This window comes from Sander lucioperca, chromosome 3 (assembly GCF_008315115.2).
Source record: "Sander lucioperca isolate FBNREF2018 chromosome 3, SLUC_FBN_1.2, whole genome shotgun sequence".
Lineage (NCBI taxonomy): Eukaryota > Metazoa > Chordata > Actinopteri > Perciformes > Percidae > Sander > Sander lucioperca.
The window spans coordinates 19,244,138-19,265,632 of NC_050175.1; the positions used below are offsets into that span (position 1 = coordinate 19,244,138).

Here is a 21,495-nt window from a genome sequence, read left to right on the forward strand (position 1 = left end):
TCTAAATCCCAGACTATGGTAAAGGTTTACATGTATGAGCAATCTATGAGGGTGAAGGGTTTTGGGACAGCTGCGGCAACATGCTCTGATGTCACTTACCGGATGAACCCGCAGCTGAAATTTTTTCACGTCCAAACAATCCGGAAGACGATACAGCATTATGAGCATGACGGAACTGTTGTTGGCGCTGAGACGTGGTTAAGGCTGAATTAATAACATTGTTTTAGGCACGGCAGTGGAGCTTAATAATGTTGTTGAATAGAAAACAATAATAGCGGCTTAAGCGAATGTTTTCACTGTTGTATGACTTTAAAGTCAGTCCAACCTCGCGTTTTGGATCCAAAGTCCATGTTAAAATATCGTAGCAGCAGATCTACATATTAAAGTGTTAGCTCATCGCAGACTGGTTCATAGTCATCATGGGCAATGGAATGAATAAGGTAGGCTTTGATTTTTGTTTGAAGTTCAGGTGTTATGTTGTCAGTGGCTGTTTATGGTAAAACTTACACTACAGAGTGTAGCTAGTAGATGCGCATACCTCCCCTAATGTTATCATTCAATCAATTTAATCAAGCTGTGCCATGACAAAGAATGCACTTTAGTAATTAAGTGCAGAAGCTTTAAGTGCAGCAGATAGTTCACCTTTTGAATGTTTCTATATTGTGTAAACAGCTAAAACCTCAGGGTTGAGTTCTAACAACATTTAAAAGCATAAGTTGGTTGGTTAGTTAGTTTCAATTAGCCTATTTTGTTTTATTGTTTTATGAATTTGTGATGAATTCATTCGATTTGGTTATGATAGTTGCAAATGTTTATACTCCACACAGCAGGGTGGTACAATGGGTTGGGAAACTGGCCCTGAACCGGAAGGCTTGGTTTTACTCTCCTGCTTCCATCCTTCTGATATGCCCAAAAGCAAGTCACTAAATTTGTGCCAGCTAGGGCCGCTGTGGCTGACCCTGACTTCTGACCAAGGGCCTCATTTTGTGTTGAAAAGTGGTGGGGACATAAGGGCTCAGATGAAATTTGTTTTATATGAAATGGGGGGATTGGAATGAGGTCAGAGTAGATGATTACGGCAGGTCAGGGAAAAAATTGCATAGCGCGTGAAAGGGCAATACAAAATACGAAAATAGGCCAACTTAGCATAAAAGGCACAACAACTAGTGATAGCCAAATGAAGCTTCATGAACCATTTTCTTTATTTTCTGAGCCCACTAGATGGTACTCTGTTCAACAAAGGGTTGAAAGCACACTGAACTGCCCTTAAGCCCTTCTCTTAAAACCAAGAGTGCCACCTAGTGGGGTCAACTATTACAACCAATGGTTCAAGAAGCTTCATTTGGACATCACTAACAACGTTCACTGCACAGTAAGTAAGAAACAGTCATCCAGACAAGAGCACAGATTTCGTTCTAATATTGTAGTTTTTTTGTTGTTGCCAGATTTATGTTGGAAATGTCTTTATTTATGTAGGAAAATGCTAAATTCAGGACTTGTTTCAGTTGGTTTGCGCATTCAAAACATATTCCACATATCTGTGGTTTCTATGTTCTATTTTTCAGAACATATTTAACAAATTTGCTTTTAAAAAGTGATGGGGACAAATGCAGCCATTTCACAAAGTTGTGGCGACATGTCCCTTGAGTCTCCAGTGTAAATGACCCCTATGCCTCAGACAACGGGTTGATGCAACTTTGCTTTGAAGATCAAATCAATAGATTATTGCAACATTGCTATTCTGTATTTTAAGTTTGCTTTGTTGCAATTATGATTACTGTGACAAAACTATTTACTTTTCAAATGATGGCAAAAAGTTCACTCCTAACATGCAAATTACATTGATGCCCAGTATATTAGTTAGTTAATAGAAAGTGAAAATACATTTTAACAGTGCTTGTTTAGCAAAATGTCACTTTGAAACAGGTCTCACTAAAGTAAGACGAGTACATTTTAATTGCGTCTTAAAAATACTTTGTATAAACAGATAAATTGGTCATCTGTATTTCCATTCTATATTGCCACAACAATGTGCAGGCTAAGTTAGTCATACATTTTATTAGTGTAAATCCAGCCCTGAATTATCTTTAGACACCTGTTTACTAGTGGCCTAGCAAAGTACAGCAACACTCAGTGGCTGCTTGCCACTCATCACTTCGTCCTGATAATCATGCATCGTTGCTTCAGGCCTTGTATGGCTGTAGGGAATGATTTGCTGGTACTTGGTCCTTAAGCCTTAAACCTTAAGCCTTTAATTCAATCTGGCTCAACCTGGGACATTTGTTCCTTTTCAAGTGAAGATTTTAAAGCTGGACTGTAATGAATAGCTAACCTGAATGCAACATGTCTGTGACTGCTGCTTCACAGGTTGTCGATGGTCTCTACCTTGGGAATATAAGAGGTAAGACAAACATGATGTAACCTAATTGGATGTTTGTAAATTTGATACATAGAGTATTGCTGGGTTGGGTCAGGCTTTCAACACCAAAGGCAGAAGGCCAAGATAATAGGCCATGATTGCATGAAGGAATAAGTGGTGGGAGGATTGATACAGTAGAATATCACAACGCTTTACCATTAAACATAGTGCTTTGTTTTATAGACATTTTAATGCAACACACAGTATTCTCCCAAATAATATGGACCAAAACCATGCATATTGCCCATATTCACTATGAAGGGTTTTCTATTGAAGTGCTGTGCCTTATACAGTATAAGAAGGTTTTACCTAACAAACATCAGATGTTGTAGCTGAAAGTAGTTATTCTGTCAAGCATAGATATTTCAGAGTAAAGAGATGCAAACACCTTGTTGACAAAAGACAATTAAGCTTGAAGGTGCTGCTTCACATAAAACACAAGAGTCAGTGTGTCCCTCCCTGGCCTGAAACAACCAGGTTTCTAACTTTAGCTGCTGCTCGATGGCAAAAACATAATGGCTAAAATTAGTTCAAGTGACAGGAACAAGTGACCACAGGCCTTACTGTACCAAATGATACTGCAGGATAGTATACAGCTCACAGACCTGCCTCTGCAGTGGTTTACAATTTAACTGGTCAGAGTTGTTGGTGTGTTTAGTTGGTGTGAAATTCAGTGACATGACTCTGGTGAGTTATGCTCTTTCTTTTTGTCCCAGATGCAGAAAACAGAGAAAGTCTGTCTAAGAATGGCATCACCCATATCCTGTCTGTGTACAACAATGCTAAACCTGTGTTTGAGGTTAGTGGAAAACCCAGGTTAAATGGGTTAAACAACTATTTGTACTTCCTGCGAAAAGTTTACATGGAGATTTTGGTATGACTGTGCAAGTAATAATGTGATGTGTCCCGTCAACCAGCTGGGGGTGGTGATGAGTTATGGTAGAAGCAAAGAGAGTGAGTGAGTGAGATGGGCAGTTTACATGCTGAGTGGTGTGTGTTTACAGACAGGAGCTAATAATCTCTGAAACCATGTGAAGTTTCTTTAGCCGCTCTAATCTGGTGTAATTGCCAGGCAATGACTTAAATGTAAGGTTTTTAATTCAGGGACGGTAATGTATTATTCAACACTATGTTCTGAGACTGATATTTGCAGCAGAGGAAAGTGATTTATTACAGAGGACCTTGCTGTCCACTGTGCCCACAAAATGTTCAGCATGTCACATCCAGGTAACAGACAAATTCAAGTATTCAGTCAGTTTCTTATGCTTGTCTTGAACAGTGAGCTATATTAGCTTTATGTTTATTTAGATAATGCAAGCCCCAGAAAGCTTTAATAGTAAAGAACTATATTGAGTGACTAGAAAAATACAGATCCACCTTAAGTCTGTTACATATTCTTCTTTTAAATCTCTCCTCAAAACGCACTTTTCTGAATTGTCTCTTCTGTTTTACTTTACTTGTTTTTATTGTGTTTTAGTAATTCATACCTCACTTGTCATTGTCACTGTATCAGTTCTATTTTTATTTATCCGGTAATTACTCTTGTTGTGTCTTTGTAAAGCACATATCAATAAAGTTATTACTATTATAATAATAGTAATTATTATTATAAATAATAATAGTTTGAGCCCTTAATATGAATTTATTTATTCAATTAAGATTTACAGATTACATCCAGATGTATTGCGTGGCCTATATTCTAGAATTTTTTTTTCCAGTTGTTATAGAGTTTTTATGTTTTACAGGACATGACATACCTTTGTATTCATGCAGCTGATGCTTCCAGCCAGAACCTGTGAGTAAACATAGACACACACACACACACACACACACACACACACACACACACACACACACACACACACACACACATTTGCACGTTTATACCTCAGATTTTAAATGTAATACGAAATGTCCATGTGAATTTCTGAAGGGCTGATGAGTCACACAGTATTATTTCAACACTGTTACCCTGCAGATTGTGGTCCCAGGGTGTGACGGCCCAATGCAAACCGTTACAAATATATGAATAATTTTGACAGTTTTTTTCAATTGCACGACTACTAGTAGTTTTTAGACATTTACTACTGTCAATGGCTTGTTTAATTTACACTCCAAGTGCCTACATTGAAGCAGTACAGTAGAGGGCAGAGTGACCAGTAGCTCTTAGTTTATTTAAATCATTTATCAGTTCTGTTCATCTCATGGCTTGTAGATATATGAAATAAAGTAGACCCTGTGATATTAAATGTAAATGGACTGTATTTATTTAGCGCTTTTCTAGTCTTAACGACTACTCAAAGCGCTTTTACATAGTACAGGAACCATTCACCATTCACACACTGTGGCCGAGGCTGCCGTACAAGGTGCCACCTGCTCATCAGATAAACATTTACACACATTTACACTCCGATGCGCAGCATCGGGGGCAACTCGGGGTTTAGTGTCTTGCCCAAGGACACTTCGACATGGGACTGCAGGGCCAGGGATCAACCTTCCAATTGGCAGGCAACCGCTCTACCACTGAGCCACAGCCGCCCCGGCTTAATATTAAATTAATTATGGAATGTTCCTAAAGATTTAGCACTAGATTTTATTTTCTGTGTTTGTATGTGTGTGTGTGTGTGAGAAAGAGAGATAGAAATATAGAGTGGGTTGTGTTCAATGTGTCAATGTCCATCAGTAAGCAGACTCTGTGTTGAAAGAGGCATGAGCTGTCCCTCCACCCTTGCAGCGGCCAATAACACAACGCATTAGTCATTGCATTTATGTGGCTTTCTTTGTAGGGTCTTTTGACCTCACGCAAAACTAGCTGCAGTAATTCTGGATTAAACACTTGACACGGGCTGAGGGCACAAACCAGAAGTGCCAATCCCGGGTTGCAGTTTGAGCATCAATGCAAAAGAGCAGTCTCATGTCTTGTGACCCACTTAAAAATTAGTATTGAAACTGGTGAGGGATTATGTACTTGTTGCTGCACTGGTGCCTTTACTGGTTGGTCAGGGTTCCTGCACAGGCAGACAGAGATGGGATCTTGGAAAGGGGTTACATAAATCCCCATTGCATTACATTACAGCTCCCTGCTGACACCATGTGTGTTGGAGGAGGCACATTGCTCTCTACACATCAACAGTGAAGTCTGCAGTCACAAGGACCGTACAATGAGGGAATTGGCTATACTAAAATGGGGAGAAAGCCGAGGAAAAAGTTGGGAACATTTTGATGCAGGATGAATAATTAACTTGCTGACACAACAATGTAGAAAAAGGTGGGACACATTGCTTGGTTGAATGCAGGCTGAACTCACTGGTGTCAAAGGGGTATCAGATTCTCTATTAGTGTTTCTCAATTCAAAACTATTCATTAAAATTTTCCTGAAAAATATAATGCACAGGACTACAATTAGAATGTAAGTTATTGCAAAGTTCACATGTGACTCAGACAAAAAGTTGTTGTTTTTTGGCTTGGCTTGGGGGAGTTAACGCTGTTGGTTCCCAGAAAGAGTGTGACTTTGAGTGCTGCAGTCACTGAAGTTGCATGGGGTTTAAAGAGTAACTCTAGTTGCTTTACTTTGTAAAAAAAAAAAATACAAATAAAAATAAAGCTGGGTAAAACGCAAGTTAATGAAAATTGAGGTTTAGTGTTTGGTTGCATGTTGCTGATTGGGTTGGGTTGGAGGTGTCTGACCTCCACTGTCGCAATCAAGTGTCCTTCCCTCAGGCAGCAGAGGAAGGAAACCTTAGTGTGACATCTGGCTGTTGGCCTCGACCACCCAGGGCTTTATTAAACCCCCTCTGTCACAATCACTGGTCTGACTGAAGGGAGTGGTGAGGCCAACTGACGCACCATCTTGCTCACCACCAGCCAGGGAGCCCCTGTGGCCAGGTCTGATGCACCCCATGTTTAAAGGTCCACAGCAGGGACTGTCTGTCACGTAAGCTCAGTATTTTTTGGAGCAACTGTTGTAGTGGGAAGCTGTCTGAAAACTTAAAAACGTTCTTAAAGCTCTTGTGTCTGTACTGTGGGATGGATTTCAGGAAGTAAGGTTCATTTGTATAGCCCTAAATCACAGTTACTGTCCCCATACGCAGCATCAATTACCATATAAAAGATAAATAACAAATCTTGGTCGGGGCCTCAGAAACATCCATTTCTATGATCGTCAGGCATTTAGTGATTGACGGGGGGGTTAAATGTTAAATGTCAGTAACAACTAGCTAAGACATCAAGGCCAACTTGGTCACCATTGCCGTTGATGTTGTCAAGGTTATTGTAGAATTGACACTTGGTGCGGTGATGTCATCCTCTTAATTAACACAAAATATTTTATTGGAATTGCCTTAAATGTTGTAACTTTATATAGTTGCTAACAGGCATATATACCTGCTTGTGGAGGGCCAGGTATTCCCCTTCTTTGTCCACACTCTCATGACAAGCCTGCTATGGTTTTAATGCACATTGTGCACTGACCATGAAGGTGTTAACTCATTTGCATCAAACATTTACAAAATGAGATGTGCATTTATGCTAGGAGTTTGCGTGTCCACCATGGTGTACTTTGTTTATAACTAAGATGGTAGAATTTGTTTTTGTTTTAAAACATGACAACAAAAAATGATCTCACACGTACCAATGTAATTATATAGAAATTCACAATAGCATAAAATTGCACAAGCTATTTTTGCATATTGAATGTACAGTAGCTCAACAGTTTGTTTCAGTATTCTCTAGATTCAACTGGTTAAAACCTCAAATATTTGTCACACGGTAATTTTCTGCATATTAAACAAGACGGCCGGAAACCTCTGTGCTAGGAAGACAGAACAAAGTGCTGAGGAGACATCTTTAAAAGGAGTTTGGATCTCCGCAAGGAGGAAAAAAGAAAAGTAGCAGTCAATCTATTTTAGCCCCAGTCTGTTATTCTGTCTGCTATTGAGTAACCAGCATCTGCTCCTCAGGAGACGGCATTATCAGCCATGCACTTCTTGATTATGCAAAACACCATCAGTGTTTCCTGACAGTGAACAAGTAGGATATTTGAGGAGCAGTTGCACCACATCTTGCTGCTTTGTGTTCATTTTTATATCAGCGACTCACATTCTGAGGATTTCTGTGACCTTATACAACAATTAACCATTTTTCGATTTGTGTTTTTGGGGTCAAGGTACACTATAATTTTGTATTGTGTTCTTAGTATTTCTCAGCTCTTAATAGGCTTGCATATTTGCGAAGAGTCTTACACAGTCTTACATTGGTCTGACACGACCTCAGTATGAGTATTATCTCTTTAGTTTGGAGGGCAGAAACATGTAAACATGTTCGGTCCACCATAAGGCAGGTTATTTGCTGTCTTTTTAATTCACTTGATCATTTGTAGACACAGAATGAATGAATTCTGGAACCTGATGTCATTTTGCACATAGACAAAAACAAGGAGAGTTACTTCCCTTGTCTGTCCCTATACTGTCTGTGCTCTGGTCTACCACAGACTCTCTGTATGAGCTGCCCTTAGCTTTTTTCTCACATGACAAGTTGGAGTAGTTGAAAGATAAATTACTAGTTCTCTGCATTCTCAGAACTAACACAACTCTATAAAAACTACCTGTCCAATTCTGGGACTTCTCATTATATTTGAGAGTAACCTGCAGATTATGCAGTCAAAATCAGAACAATATCATGCTAAGTTTCAGCAACCTATTTGAAACACGAAGTTCGGGCCTCGAGAAAGGAGTTTCAGTTCAAGGTGTCCTTTCTCATATCCTATACTATATGTGTCATCTATTGTTAGCTTTACAACTCTTCCACCTTAGCAAAAATAAGCTAGTTTCTGGTTTGAGGAGCAAAATCACTGTTATTTTTTATTTTGAAACATTAGCTTCTATATTGTGTACTGCAAACCACAGAAAATGTTATTTATGCTATTTATCAGTTTCTTGGTTTGTTTGTTTTTCCTTTTCAGATTACAGCATTTTAAAGAGTGCATCAGCTTCATCCATGAGTGTCGCCTGAATGGTGGATCTTGTCTTGTTCACTGGTAGGTTTCTATGTCTAAATCTGTAACCAGCTCATTCTTGGCATCTGGGGTTGTCAAGACATGTCATGTTCACTTTGGATGTAGGCTTGTAGTATGCATCAACGGATAGAACCAAAAACCAAGCCTGTCCAGTAGCTGTTATTGACCTGTAAGAAATAAGGTGTTAAACATGCAGTTGCTTTATGACAATGATCAAGCTGTGTGCTTTGCTTTGCTGCAGCCTTGCAGGTGTCTCCCGCAGCACTACCATGGTGGTGGCCTACCTGATGACTGTCACCCACTACAGCTGGGATGAATGTCTGTCTGCAGTCAAGGCTGTTCGCTCCTTTGTCGGCCCCAACTATGGCTTCCAGCAGCAGCTGCAGGAGTACCAGACGACACAAGTCTCAGAGGTAAACGCATGAAAGAACACACAGACATGACGAATGCACACAAACAATACCTACAAAAGGCACCCAGCCCCCCTTTACAGTTTGCAGTGATGCAGCCTAAAGTCAAAGTTCTAATGTTCATGTTTTAAAAATTTACAAATTTCATGTTTTTCTCACTGGCATTTTTCTAGCAGTAGCTCTACGATATATTGGCATTCTGTAAATTTCTTTGTGTGTTATGTGCTGTCGTAATTCAATGCCACTTGCACAGGAACTCACAGGATATGATGCATACAACCATAACACTGCACATAAAGTCTGTGGTTAACATATAAACTGTTAATTGTGGCTCTCTTGTTGTCATGGAACATGATATACCTCTCATTTGTGTTTATTTCTGTGTAATTTTTTTTACATTTGTTATCCTTGTAAAGACCAATAAACAGCCATGATTTGTTTTACAGTCAATCCGGCATAGCTGAGATACTCAGCTACAGCCAGAGACTAAACAGCAGCCCAATGCATCAAATACACAAATATGCTCATCTTGCTGTTTGAAATCGCTCAAAAATCACTAAAATATTTGTCAGTCTCACACAGTCTTTTTTTTTTTTTTTGTCAATCAGTTTTTCAATCAGTAAAATATAACACAGATTTGTGAAACTTAATTTGTGTTAGGTTCATATTATGCATTTAATGTCATTCATTCTTATTTTTAATTGTTAACATCCAAACTCAGAGCAAGTGGTCCTAATCCTCCTCCGTTGTTTATTAAGGGGCATTGTCGTCAAATGCAAACTGTGACTTCTTACCTGTCTGATATGAGGGATTTTTGGGGGCGCTTCAACCCCCACCACTTTGTGGGGATCTTTACAGTGGACTTCTTGAGGAGCCTTTTAGGATACATAATCCAAGAGCCTGTACTCCTGGAGACAAAGACCTGCCCTATAATGCTCATAGTTGTCTGCTTTCACTTTGAAGAATATCACCACTTATAGGAAATATCATTTTAAACTTTCTGGTTTCATGTCCAATCTAATCTGTCCAATCTAGTTTTGACCATTTTGTTAATACAGAGAAATGTCGAACAATGTAAAATGCTGGTTCAAGCCTTTGTAGACATGTCTTTGAGTCATTAGAGGACTAAGATGCTGTTTTCAAGTATTAATCATATTAACATTTTAGTGAGTGAGTACATTTCTAATTGTATTTTATTTTTAACCATAGTTGCCACAGCATTTTACTATTGGCAGGATGTGTTATATGTAAACACACTGTAGGTAGCTGTTCACAGCCTTTTAACATTTTGCAGAAGGCACCTAGTGTGTGATCCCATTACAGTGGCACTGGCCCAGCCTTTGAGTAGAGAAGGGGAACTGCAGGGGGTTTGCTGGGATTGCATTAGCTTGGTACTGCTCATCACGTGTTTAGTATTACTGTCAGCATCTTGCAACATAACATGACTGAAAAAAATGCTCATTGTTTGTAATTCTTGCACTGATTTCGAGGATTTAAGGGGAAATGGGATTTCTGTAGTTGTGCTTTTCCCACATCTGCCTCAGATAGAAAGTGAGGAATCCTCAGGACAACAATGTAGTCACTAATGCAGCTGTAACAACATTCACTGCCACCGCATCACAGTAACAAGACATGTATAACAATACACTGAAGTGCACATCCTATAACTGTCTTCTGCTAATTTAGTGAAAGAAGAAACTTTCAGCTTTGAAGTCCATAAACATACTGTAATAGTCCAGAGTAGGGTGTAAAATCAGGCTCCCAAAATTACCTAAATTGGGCAAGAAGGCCAGAGAATCCCATTTATAGAGAGCTAAAAGACTGATAAAGACCATCTTATTTTTGCTGCTTAAAGGAGACCTATTATTAACTTTTTTCAGGTTCCTACTTGTATTTTGTGTTTCTACTAGAACAGGTTTACATACTTTAATGTTCCAAAAACACTTGCTGCACCTGTTTTCTCCCACTGTCTGATTGGTCAGCGTTTCCAGATCTCCAGAGTCTCCGCATCTGTGCTCTGCATTAGATGCTAGATCAACCTGGACCTCAGGAAGTGCGCCAGGCTTTGAAGCAAACTGAACATAGTGGCCAAACAGTGGAATTGCAACTCCCGGCCCGTCACGTGATGCCCTATGGCCCAAAAAGACTTTTTCCCATAGACTTACATGGCGAAAGAAACGTCTGTAAATTAGTGGATACATTTTTTTGAGCGTCACAACCCCTGCAAACTAACTTGTTTTCCTATCAGAATTTGATCCATTCGGTCTGATAACATTTGGAAAGTCTAGAAGAGCCGCACGAATAAATCATTTAATCCTCACTCGGCCAGCGGAGGTCTATAGTGCGCCTTCGCTATGGGCCGCCGATTGCAGAAGCAGTGCTGATCATCCGGGTCATTTTTGGCAACGTGATGGCTTCATGCGCCACTGAGCAACTCTCATAGGAATGAACGGGGCTCTGCCTTGAACGCTGTATCCAGGTCTTATACTACATCCATGGTGTCCACGTCAACACTTCCTGTCTGTTGGTGTAGCTGAGGACTAACTATAACAGAGTATAGCTGCACTATACTCTACCATGAGAAATCACCAATAAAGGCTTCTAAACCAAAAACTACACAATCGAATGAATGTGATACGAAATTGGGAAAAAATTATTAATAACATCGGCAACCAAGAGTGTATGTTAAATATGAACACTGCAGTAACATCTGTTGACTGGTGTTGAAGCCCTGCGCAGTATGCTTGTGTATCGGGTGCGATCTAGCATCTACCGTGCTCTGCTGTCGCTGACTCTGTACAGTCCGTTGCAGCCGGAGAGTGACTGAGTCTGCAACAGAGTATATAGTGGGACTTTATACCATAAAAAAACACACAGGCTTCTAAAAGAAATTAACAACATGGGCAGCCAAGATTACAAGTTTCCCTGGCGTTAGCATGTAGCTACATATAGCAGTGTATGTAATGTAAACACTAGTAGCATGTCTTTCTGGAGCAGATGACCATATGTACAAAATTGGCTCGTATGACCTCATACTGTGCCGAGAGTAGAAAAAAGCTGTTGAAACCAGAGCGTTCAGAACAGTGTGAAATCTGAGGTTTTGGCTCACAAGTATTTCTTTTAAATACGTTTACCTGACTATTTGAAGCTTTGGCCATGTTTAATATATCCATCCCACATTGTAACATTATAGATATGACAGAAAATACAGAAAAGCATAATAGGTCTCCTTTAAGTTCTTTGCATTGTACTATACATGTTTAGTTGTTTTTATTCTGTTAAAAGAATCAAGAAGTGTCATTGTTCTGAAACAATTCATGTATGAACCTGAGCCTTCCCACAGTTAACTATCTGCCTTAAATCCACCTTTTGTCTTGACTTCAAGTTTTTGACTTGAGCTCTAACAGAACAAATTCCACTTTTTGGGAGCATTACCTGATTGTAATGCCACCCTCTTTTGATTTTGATACATCTGACATCAAACCCAAGTATCAAAGTATTCTGATGTGGAAGATTTGAAAGAACCGTGCAGCTTCTACCAAGATTCATTTTCCTTTTCAAGATGACAGATTGACAGTAGAATCTTACACCTGGTATCAGTCCTCTGATCTTTATTATACTGTGCTTTTGATTATTCATGTGTTGATGTTATGAGTCAGTGGTGCTGTACTCTTTTGGTTAAGTGTGAGAATACTAATTTTAGGAAGATGAATGTATCACATTCAGAGTGACTTTCACTTCACTGTATTTCATAAAGAATAAAGTATTGCACGAAATCCCTGGACATAATTTGAGAAATTGCAATTTCTCGCTGTTTTTTCAGTTGCTGTCATTAAACATTGAAATTATTTACTGGAAAGGAAGACTGCAGTATGTAATACAATCTCAGTCTGCATTCTACTGACAATAAATAGCAAAATAATATTCATGAATAACTACCTTTACACACAAATGATGCTGCTATTGTATCTCCAAAAAGCATTTACTGTCTACTACCATCAGCTCACCAGTTGCAATTGATCTTCACACTTTTCTGTGACCTGACCAAGGGACCAATACATTTGTGGGAACCTTAACAGATTAACTGAAGAGGCAAAATGGCACTTTAGTCAGTTTCATGGAAGGAGTTATCACCCCAAACCCTCTCATTTTGTGCTCTACAACTGAAGCCATCTAAATTTTTCTCCACCTTAAAATAAAAATACATGTCAACATGAATATGTCTCGGATTTGGAATTTAGAGTCCACATGGAGTAGCTTCACATGTCAGAAAATAGATTTTTAGCATTTGGTTCACCGTATTGAGGCTTTTGGACTGATTTTCCAGGTGACTGTGTGAGCAGGAACGTCTGCAGAGAGCCAACTGTCTCATCCAAAACTGTCTGTCCTGCCCTCTCCTATCATCTGTCAAGTTCCCTTGCAGGCCATGTTTTCTATTTATTCTATTCCTGCTAAGAAACTGAATACATGGATTATAATTTAATGATGTACATTTTATATTGTCAAAAATTCAGTTCAAACTATGAAATCAACTTTGCACTCACGGTGGTATTTTTGGATCTTTCTTTATAAAAACTAAACTGATTCAGAAAACAAGAAAACTCTGATCCAATGTGACCAGGTTGATTCAAGACTTATGAAAGTACAGGATACATAGTATATGTACATTTTAGATTGGACTTATTGTTTAAAGACAATACACTCTGTATAAGGTACCACATTTCAAAGGTATCTTTTTGTTGTGTGTGTGTAGATTTATAGCTTGGGAAAAAAACTAAATTGAATTTGTCTGTCAATGCCACTACATATATGCATATACATAAAATGTATAGTCATTAAGGTATTAAACATCGTATTGTAATTTGATCTTAACACAATGACATTTACTTAGTTACGTTATTTGTCTGTCCTCTTGTCCCCAGTACCGAGCATGGTTGCGGTCCAGTTTCCGTCCCTGTCCATTTAATGACCAGGAGCAGGTGTGTGCCCTGCTGAGCCAGTTCACAGAGCAACAGCAGAGCCAGAGGAGAGGAGCAGACCAGCGCTGGATAAATCAAGGTGTCTGTTCTCTGCCGTCTGACCGTGATGAAGGCAGCAGCTGAAACACAGGCCTCTGATCATGCTATAGCCATGCCCATGGCTGTCTGTAACTGAAAGTAGCTATTATTCTGTACCCAATTCCAAATCAGCTCCAAGTTGTATTCAACTTTAAGGCCTTTGTACAACTCTGAAATCATAGGATGAAATAAATCCACCCTTAAAAGCCAGGCATATCTTTCATACTTAATTTGCATCTGTCTAATAATTTCTAATCAATGGAGGTTGATTTAGAATTGGGCTACAGACTCTAACCCACAACCAGTACCTTCTTTGCTCCCTTAACTGAGTACAGCCACAACTGGGGTATTGGTGCTCACAGAAGCCTTACTCTAAACACCTCAGCACCTTAGCCATGATGAATAAACAACACTTCCATGTGGACACTTTACACCTGCAACATTCATCTCGGTAGCCTTAAAGAAGTGACTGATTTAATGCAGTCTTAAAGGAACATTTTGTCTCTAATTATGTGCATGTCTAGTCTGTGCTGGTGGACAATGAAATCCACAAATCTACAACCAATTTGATGCCAATTAATCTGAGCAGTTATTCTGACACGTACCATTTTAAAGTCCTGTCCAGGCTCTTAATGTATGTGTATTTCAGGCCTGTGTGTAGTGTGTTCTAATAAACGGAGTGTAAATTGTAATTGTAATTTACCCACTGGGGATCAATAAAAATATAAATTGTTATTATTATTATTATTATTATTATTATTATTATTAATGGTATACTCGATCAACACTGCAGCTGGGGAAGTTGGCATGCTTGCCAGGCTGACCGCATAAAATGTGTTATGTACATCCTACTGAAATCAAACGCCACTGCTTGACTGTCAAATGTGTAAACACTATCAACATTGCATGTACCAGCAAATACGCTAGCCACTTACATATGTTATAACAACAATGAATATATTACTGTAGCACATCACTGCCCGTGTAGTAAACGGCATTTGTTTACACCCAGTTGGATACTCTTCTCTCATTCGAGTTGGTACTTTTTGTTTCATATTTGAAGAAGATTTCAAGTTGTCGACACACTATATGTACAAAGTACCAATCTAGCACCAACAGTGGAACTTAATGACTTAATGTCAATTCCTTAAGGGTGGGTAGCAGTGAAGGAAAAGCTGTGAGTTGGTTCTGTCAGTTCCCACAACTCTGTCCTAGCCAACAAACCTGTTGCTGAGTTATCTCTCTTATCAGGCTGAGAGAACAAAACAAAAGTACAACAGACAAACCCTCTGTAGTTTGTCCAGATAAGATAAGCCAGGGGAATAATATATGGAATAAGTTTTAAAATGGGTAAAATGTTCGTTTAAGTTATACATTGCAGGTTGAATTGGGAGTAAAGCTATTACTACATATGAAGGATTTCTGCTGTCTTCCTGATTTTATTTCCTGATGCTCTGATTTATCTTTTTATTGTGACAAAGCTGATTTATACATAATGTGTGTTAGAGATTCATGGGTACAGTTAATTGTTTTAATTGTGTATTTATGGTGTTTTTTGTTTGTGTTTTATAATAAAATGCAGTGAATGACAAAAAACTACGGTAATGCTAATAAATCTGTACTATCAACACTGTGTAAATAAAAGAAATTACTATAAATGTGGTTAGTATTGTAGTGCACAGCTCACCTCTAGATAAGCTGCTCGTCTCATGAGGCAGCTTGATAACCGCACTAGTAAAACAGAGAATAGCTTTTCTTAAATTTCAGTCTGCGTTCAAGATTTGAGAGGTTTCTGGGTTTTACTCAGCAGATCACCTGCTAATGCTGCTTTATATAACAGCTTGTTGTGCAGCTTCATGAAAATATACAGTATGGTACATATTTTACTACCAGACAATAACCATCAAGGATTCAAAACTAAATGCTTACACACTGTGATTTCAATGTTTTTTAATTGTAAAAAGTTAGAGGTGTTACCCCTGAGACATGACAACAAACCAGTATATGAGAAATTAGGGATTAAACTGTATGAGTGAAGTTAAAACAGTATTTAATGAAAAATATAGATTACCTGAGAATTTTAATTTAAAGTTACAGTTGGCAGATTATATCGCTCACCAGTTGTGTGTTAGGGAAAGATTACTATTTAAATAGCTCTTAATCACAAGTAACAATATTCACATAAAAAGCATTATACGGTAAGCCAAATCAATAAATCAATATAACAATTCATATGTTTTCATACTTCAAACATGTCCCACATGATGATGATTCCAACTTAGTCCTGTGGGTTTTTTTGCCCTGTGATGTGTAAAGATACACATCAAGACTACTGAAACTTATCAGAAATGCTTCCTCAAGGTTTTCACTTTCTGAAGAGCATCAACATGCTATCATAAAATCTTCCAAGAAAGAAAAGCAGAAAGCATACATTCAGACTTACTGTGAATTTAGCAAAGGTTAATAGGCTACTGGAAGGAAATGCCATTGAAACAATGAAGATGCTTTCATCTGTTTGGTTTACTTAGTTTAATTATCATTTCATAATGAACAAGTTAATATAATAAATATTATATAAGCTAATTTAATTGAGATGAATGAGTCTTGTTTCCAGGCCTTTTTTGACAAATGATAAAATAAGTTGAAGTTTACAGTTTTCAATTAATCTGCTGATTATTTTCTTAATTAACGGGTTAATCATTTGGTTTAATGTCAGAAAATAGTGAAAAATGTGTTTCAGCATTGATGACATTTGGCCCATGAGCCTTTATTAGATAACCATGAAGATGGTGTATAGAAATATAACGTGGCTTTATTACTTAGCCCACTGTGAAATCCTTTTGATCCTAAAAACAGATATTATTCAGCCTATCAAGCTTTCCTACTTATCCTCCCACCATCATAGTTTATATTACAGTTATAGTTATTATTATTATTACTATTATTATTAGGAAAAGATATCTTCCAAAGGGCTTGTGTAATCAACCTACTTCACCATCATACAAATAGTAGGCTACTGTACTGCTCGAGAACCTTTTGAGGTTTCTCATCAGTACTGAGTGGGCGTTTGAGGGACGTATTAGGCTACCTTTGTCTGGAGCGCAGAAATCCCCCACAGCTCAAGGTAACTTGTGACTCTCCGGGTTTATTCAGCGTAGCTTTGAGCGTGGGCAGCAAATTTACAACCATCGCTTGTGTCAGGCCATTTCTTGTAAATGCCCGCAGTTAAGAGAAAAACACTTCCGGAATGGGCCGGCATACTGAAGCTTCAAACGCACTCATTGGTCAGCGTCGTCAAATCATCTCCCAGCTTTTTCATTCATGACACGGAGCACAATAAAGTCCATAGGCATATGTCAGGGAGAACTCACTTGATTAAAGTTGACAGTGAGCTATCTATCAACATCGCAGGATATCCCAAGCAGGGCAAAGAGCTCAACCGCTTGTTAAACTGTAAGTGCTTTTACTTTTGATTTCTACCCTAAAGGGCGAAAGCTTTAGAACACAATGTATACGGTTTGATTAAATATATATTTTAATACTATCTTAGACAAACGTAAATAAAAAGTATATTTTACATTATATCATTAATGAAATCCTAATTTAGGTACAAGGGAACAATCCAAAAACAACTTTTCTACATCGGGATGTCAAACCCGGGAGGTCGGAGACTGAAGCAGTGGCTGGTGGAGCAGATCCAGAGCGGGCAGTACTCTGGACTGCAGTGGGAGGATGACAGCCGCACTATGTTCCGAATTCCATGGAAACACGCAGGGAAACAGGATTACAACCAAGAAGTAGACGCATCCATTTTTAAGGTTTGACAGCACTCTCGTGTAGCCCCATGGTCAGATTACTAGATGGAGTATTGGCACTAAACTTGACAGGCTACTAAATCTTGATGGATCTGTTAAGCGCTTTTTCAAGTCTAGTTCTTTTGTGGCCGAATGGAAATGATCATTTAGACCTTTAAATGTCATTGTTATTATTTGTTTATAGCATATGAAACTTAACTTTAATTAAATTTAACCAACTTTAATTTTTTTTTCTCATTTTTAAATAGTAATAAAGCTATAGCCTAGCATCAGTGCGATTTTCACACTAAAATTGTAAATGTTAAATTGCCAACAATTGCCAACAATTGCCAATTATTGTCACTATTGTAAATCAGATTTCGATTTCTTTTTTTCTTTCTTTCTAAAAGTTGAAAAATAAAGGATCATTTTCACATTTCGTCTTGAAGCATCCAACTTTACTCCAATACAATACCATCTTTAATATGTGGTTTTCCCTCCACAGGCCTGGGCTGTGTTTAAAGGCAAGTTTAAGGAGGGGGACAAGGCTGAGCCTGCAACATGGAAGACCAGACTCCGATGTGCCCTGAATAAAAGCCCCGACTTTGAGGAGGTGACAGAAAGGTCGCAGCTGGACATCTCTGAGCCCTATAAAGTCTATCGCATTGTACCAGAGGAAGAGCAGAAGCGTAAGTTTTTGAACAATTAATGTCATGAAAGCCAGCATTGATATCCTTTAACACAGGGGTCTTCAACGTTTTTTAAGCCAAGGACACCTTAACTGAAACTGAGACCGAGCAGGGACCCCCTACTACATATATTGTATAAAATGAATTGCATATTAAACTGGGCCTACAATAACATGTAGGGTAGCCTAAAACCTCTATACATATCTTTTTTGCATAGAATACTAAGTTATTAAAATAGCTTAATATTGTTGCCATGATTTTATAAATCATGTTTTAATGTTAAACATACATGTGGCACAGTGAATCCTTAGGATGAATCTATCTTCTATGCAAATCTATATCTACTCGGTGGATGGCCTTAGTGACTATCTTACCTCCAGGCCAGTAAGCAGTATGGATATATTATATTTGCTAATCATATGTTAGATTCATGTTAAGACTTTTTAATTTTTGAAAAAACTTAAAAAATTAACAAATATTTGGAGGCCCCCCTGCATTGACTCTAAGGACCCCCTAAGGGTCCTGTTGAAGATCCCTGCTTTAACAGATATTTTGCGTAATGCTATCATTTGAATTTCCAGTGCAATGCATGTTGCGGGATAAAATTCCTCCATGCAGTTATTAGCAATCAAAAAAAAGAAGTTGCATGTTTGTACCATGAACAATGTATTCTTCTTTCACCTACAGATGGCAAAGTCGCAGTGATGGTCATGGCAACTACCACCAGCTCTGGTGATATCACTGAAATGGACTGTAGCCCTGCAGAGATAGAGGAGCTCATTAAAGAGGTGAGAATACCTCTCACTTAATTCCATTTATTAAACCATATTCCTTAGCTCTTTCTCTCCCCTCTCACCATCTGTTGCAAGATGCACTTTGCCTTTATTGCCACGCAGCTTTTGTGTCACATTTTTTCTGATTACCACACTGTGCTGTCTCCTCCAACACTTGTTGCACCGAGCATGCCCACGCTCCCACTTGCTCTACATGACTGTGTGAAGTGTACAAAGGTGCTTTGTTGTCAGCAGCTTATGACATTGTTGTCTTTTTGCAGGAGGAAGGCTGTAGTATCCAGGCCAGTCCAGAGTATTGGTCACCGGGCAGCATCAACGGTAAGACAACCTTTTCGACCCAGTTTGCAATACAACACATACTCCTCGGACTAAATGAAGCTGTTCAGTCAGTGTTGTGGCTAGAAGCCTGTCCAGGCGTACCTCTGCCTTTTTTCACACTTCTCAAGTAAGACTGTTCCGTCTTTGAGAGGTATGAGCTTTAATGTCTTTGAAAATAACCACAGTGGAAAGCTCATTGACATGTCCCTGTGATTGTGGGTTCTAAATAGAGGGTATTTGCTTGTCTGTTGAATTCTGCAATGGAAGAATTGACTAACATCCTGTTGAACTTTGCTGACTAAGAGGATTATTTCTTTTTGAGATCGTGCTAGAGAAATGGTATTTCTGATGATGCAGCAAAATAATGACATGACAGTGTGGTCATGTCCACTGTGGTAATAAGGACCTTAACTCATCTCTTCCTCCTGTATTTCACAGCTTTCCCCTTGCATCAGGACCCTTTGCCATCAGGCAATCTCAGCTCAGGTATTCAGTTATGTTATTATTCATGAAAGCGTCACAATCACATCAGATCATTAGTTAAGCATCAACAGTGATAATAACACAAATTGATTATAACATGCAGGCTATATGCATTGAATGAAAAAGAATGGCAAGTATCACAGAAATAATGACATCATTATTTCTGTGATACTTGCCATTCTTTTTCATTTACAAAGCTCAACAAATGTTCTCTTCTCCAGCTTTCTCCCAGATGATGATCAGTTTCTACTATGGAGGAAAGTTGATGCACACCACACCGGTTACTCATCCTGAAGGCTGCCGGATCGCCCCACAGCACCTGGGCCGTGGCGCCCTATACAGTTCAGACAGCATGCAGAGTGTTCATTTTCCTCCGGCTGAGCACATTGAGTACGACCGCCAGCGCCATGTCACACGCAAGCTCCTGGGCCACCTGGAGAGAGGTGTACTGGTCCGTGCCAACCAAGAGGGCATCTTCATCAAAAGGCTGTGCCAGAGCCGTGTCTTCTGGAGTGGGCTGGGAGAGGTGGGCTCACAATACAGCCCCATGCCTTGTAAACTTGAGAGAGATGCTGTAGTCAAGATTTTTGACACAGGAAAGTTTCTCCAAGGTGAGCCTCTATGTATTTTCAGTCTCTATTCAGTTATTTTGAAAGCTCAGAAGAGTCAAAATCAATGCAAAACACATACATTTCTTTTTGATGCTTAAAGCAAGCAACATCCTAGGATTGATAACTTGCAAAGATTGTCTAAACAGCTGTTCACGTGCTTTGTATGTTCCAGCTCTACAGCTGTACCAGGAGGGTCAGTTTCCTGCTCCTGATCCGACAGTGACTCTGTGTTTCGGAGAAGAGCTCCATGATCTCAGCAATGCCAAGAGCAAACTGATCATTGTGCAGGTAAGACCAATCAAGTGTGGGCCATTCAAAAAGTTTACTGATTGAGCAAGAAAAAAAAATAAATCTTTTTTTTTAACCTAGAAAATGAAGTCTTGACACCTTCACAGGACAGAAAAAGACTAATTGCTGCAAGTGCTGTTGACAATAAAAACACATCTTTCTGTATCCTCTCCCAAATGGCAGATAACTGTGGTGAACTGCCAGCACCTGCTGGAGGCAGTGAACATGCGGCGCTCCCAGCCCTACTGCAACAACCCAAACCTGGAGATGTCTGATAATCTGGCCAGTGATCAGATGGCCCGCATCTACCAGGACTTGTGCAGCTACAGCGGCCCCCAGAGGCCAGCCTGCTACAGAGACAACATGTCCATCACTGCCTGAACTGTGAGCAGCAACACACCTGCCTGGAGCTCTACAACATGTACCAGACTCAATGTACAACGTATTAGGGACAATCCTTATTTCCCTGACATAGACTGACAAGGTGAATTTGGGTAAACGCCAGTATCATAGTTATTTTAGACTTTTTATTAAATGTATACCAATCACAGTGGAGACATAAATGTAAGGAGGAGCAGATCTCTTATAGTAAGACTTTTAAGCTGCAGCTCAATATTAA

At 39.1% G+C, this 21,495-nt stretch overlaps 2 protein-coding genes across 2 annotated transcripts in view; both read left to right on the plus strand.

The window, feature by feature from the left end:
- The first annotated feature begins 48 nt into the window (after positions 1-48).
- dusp22a (dual specificity phosphatase 22a) lies at positions 49-15,222 on the plus strand. Its single transcript, XM_031314303.2, has 7 exons — positions 49-440; positions 2,368-2,401; positions 3,136-3,218; positions 4,165-4,214; positions 8,379-8,453; positions 8,674-8,845; positions 13,765-15,222. The coding sequence occupies exons 1-7, from the start codon at positions 420-422 to the stop codon at positions 13,942-13,944; spliced, it is 615 nt and encodes a 204-aa protein (XP_031170163.1). The 5' UTR covers positions 49-419; the 3' UTR covers positions 13,945-15,222.
- Positions 15,223-17,193: 1,971 nt separating this feature from the next.
- Positions 17,194-21,495, plus strand: part of irf8 (interferon regulatory factor 8) — a 5,205-nt gene continuing 903 nt past the window's right edge. The window contains exons 1-9 of the mRNA XM_031314400.2: positions 17,194-17,352; positions 17,507-17,717; positions 18,199-18,382; positions 19,070-19,170; positions 19,437-19,494; positions 19,933-19,980; positions 20,199-20,588; positions 20,761-20,876; positions 21,060-21,495. The exon at positions 21,060-21,495 is cut by the window's right edge and continues 903 nt beyond it. Coding sequence (XP_031170260.1) covers positions 17,547-17,717; positions 18,199-18,382; positions 19,070-19,170; positions 19,437-19,494; positions 19,933-19,980; positions 20,199-20,588; positions 20,761-20,876; positions 21,060-21,257 — 1,266 coding nt within the window. The 5' untranslated portion in view covers positions 17,194-17,352; positions 17,507-17,546 and the 3' untranslated portion in view covers positions 21,258-21,495. The remainder of the gene's footprint in view (positions 17,353-17,506; positions 17,718-18,198; positions 18,383-19,069; positions 19,171-19,436; positions 19,495-19,932; positions 19,981-20,198; positions 20,589-20,760; positions 20,877-21,059) is intronic.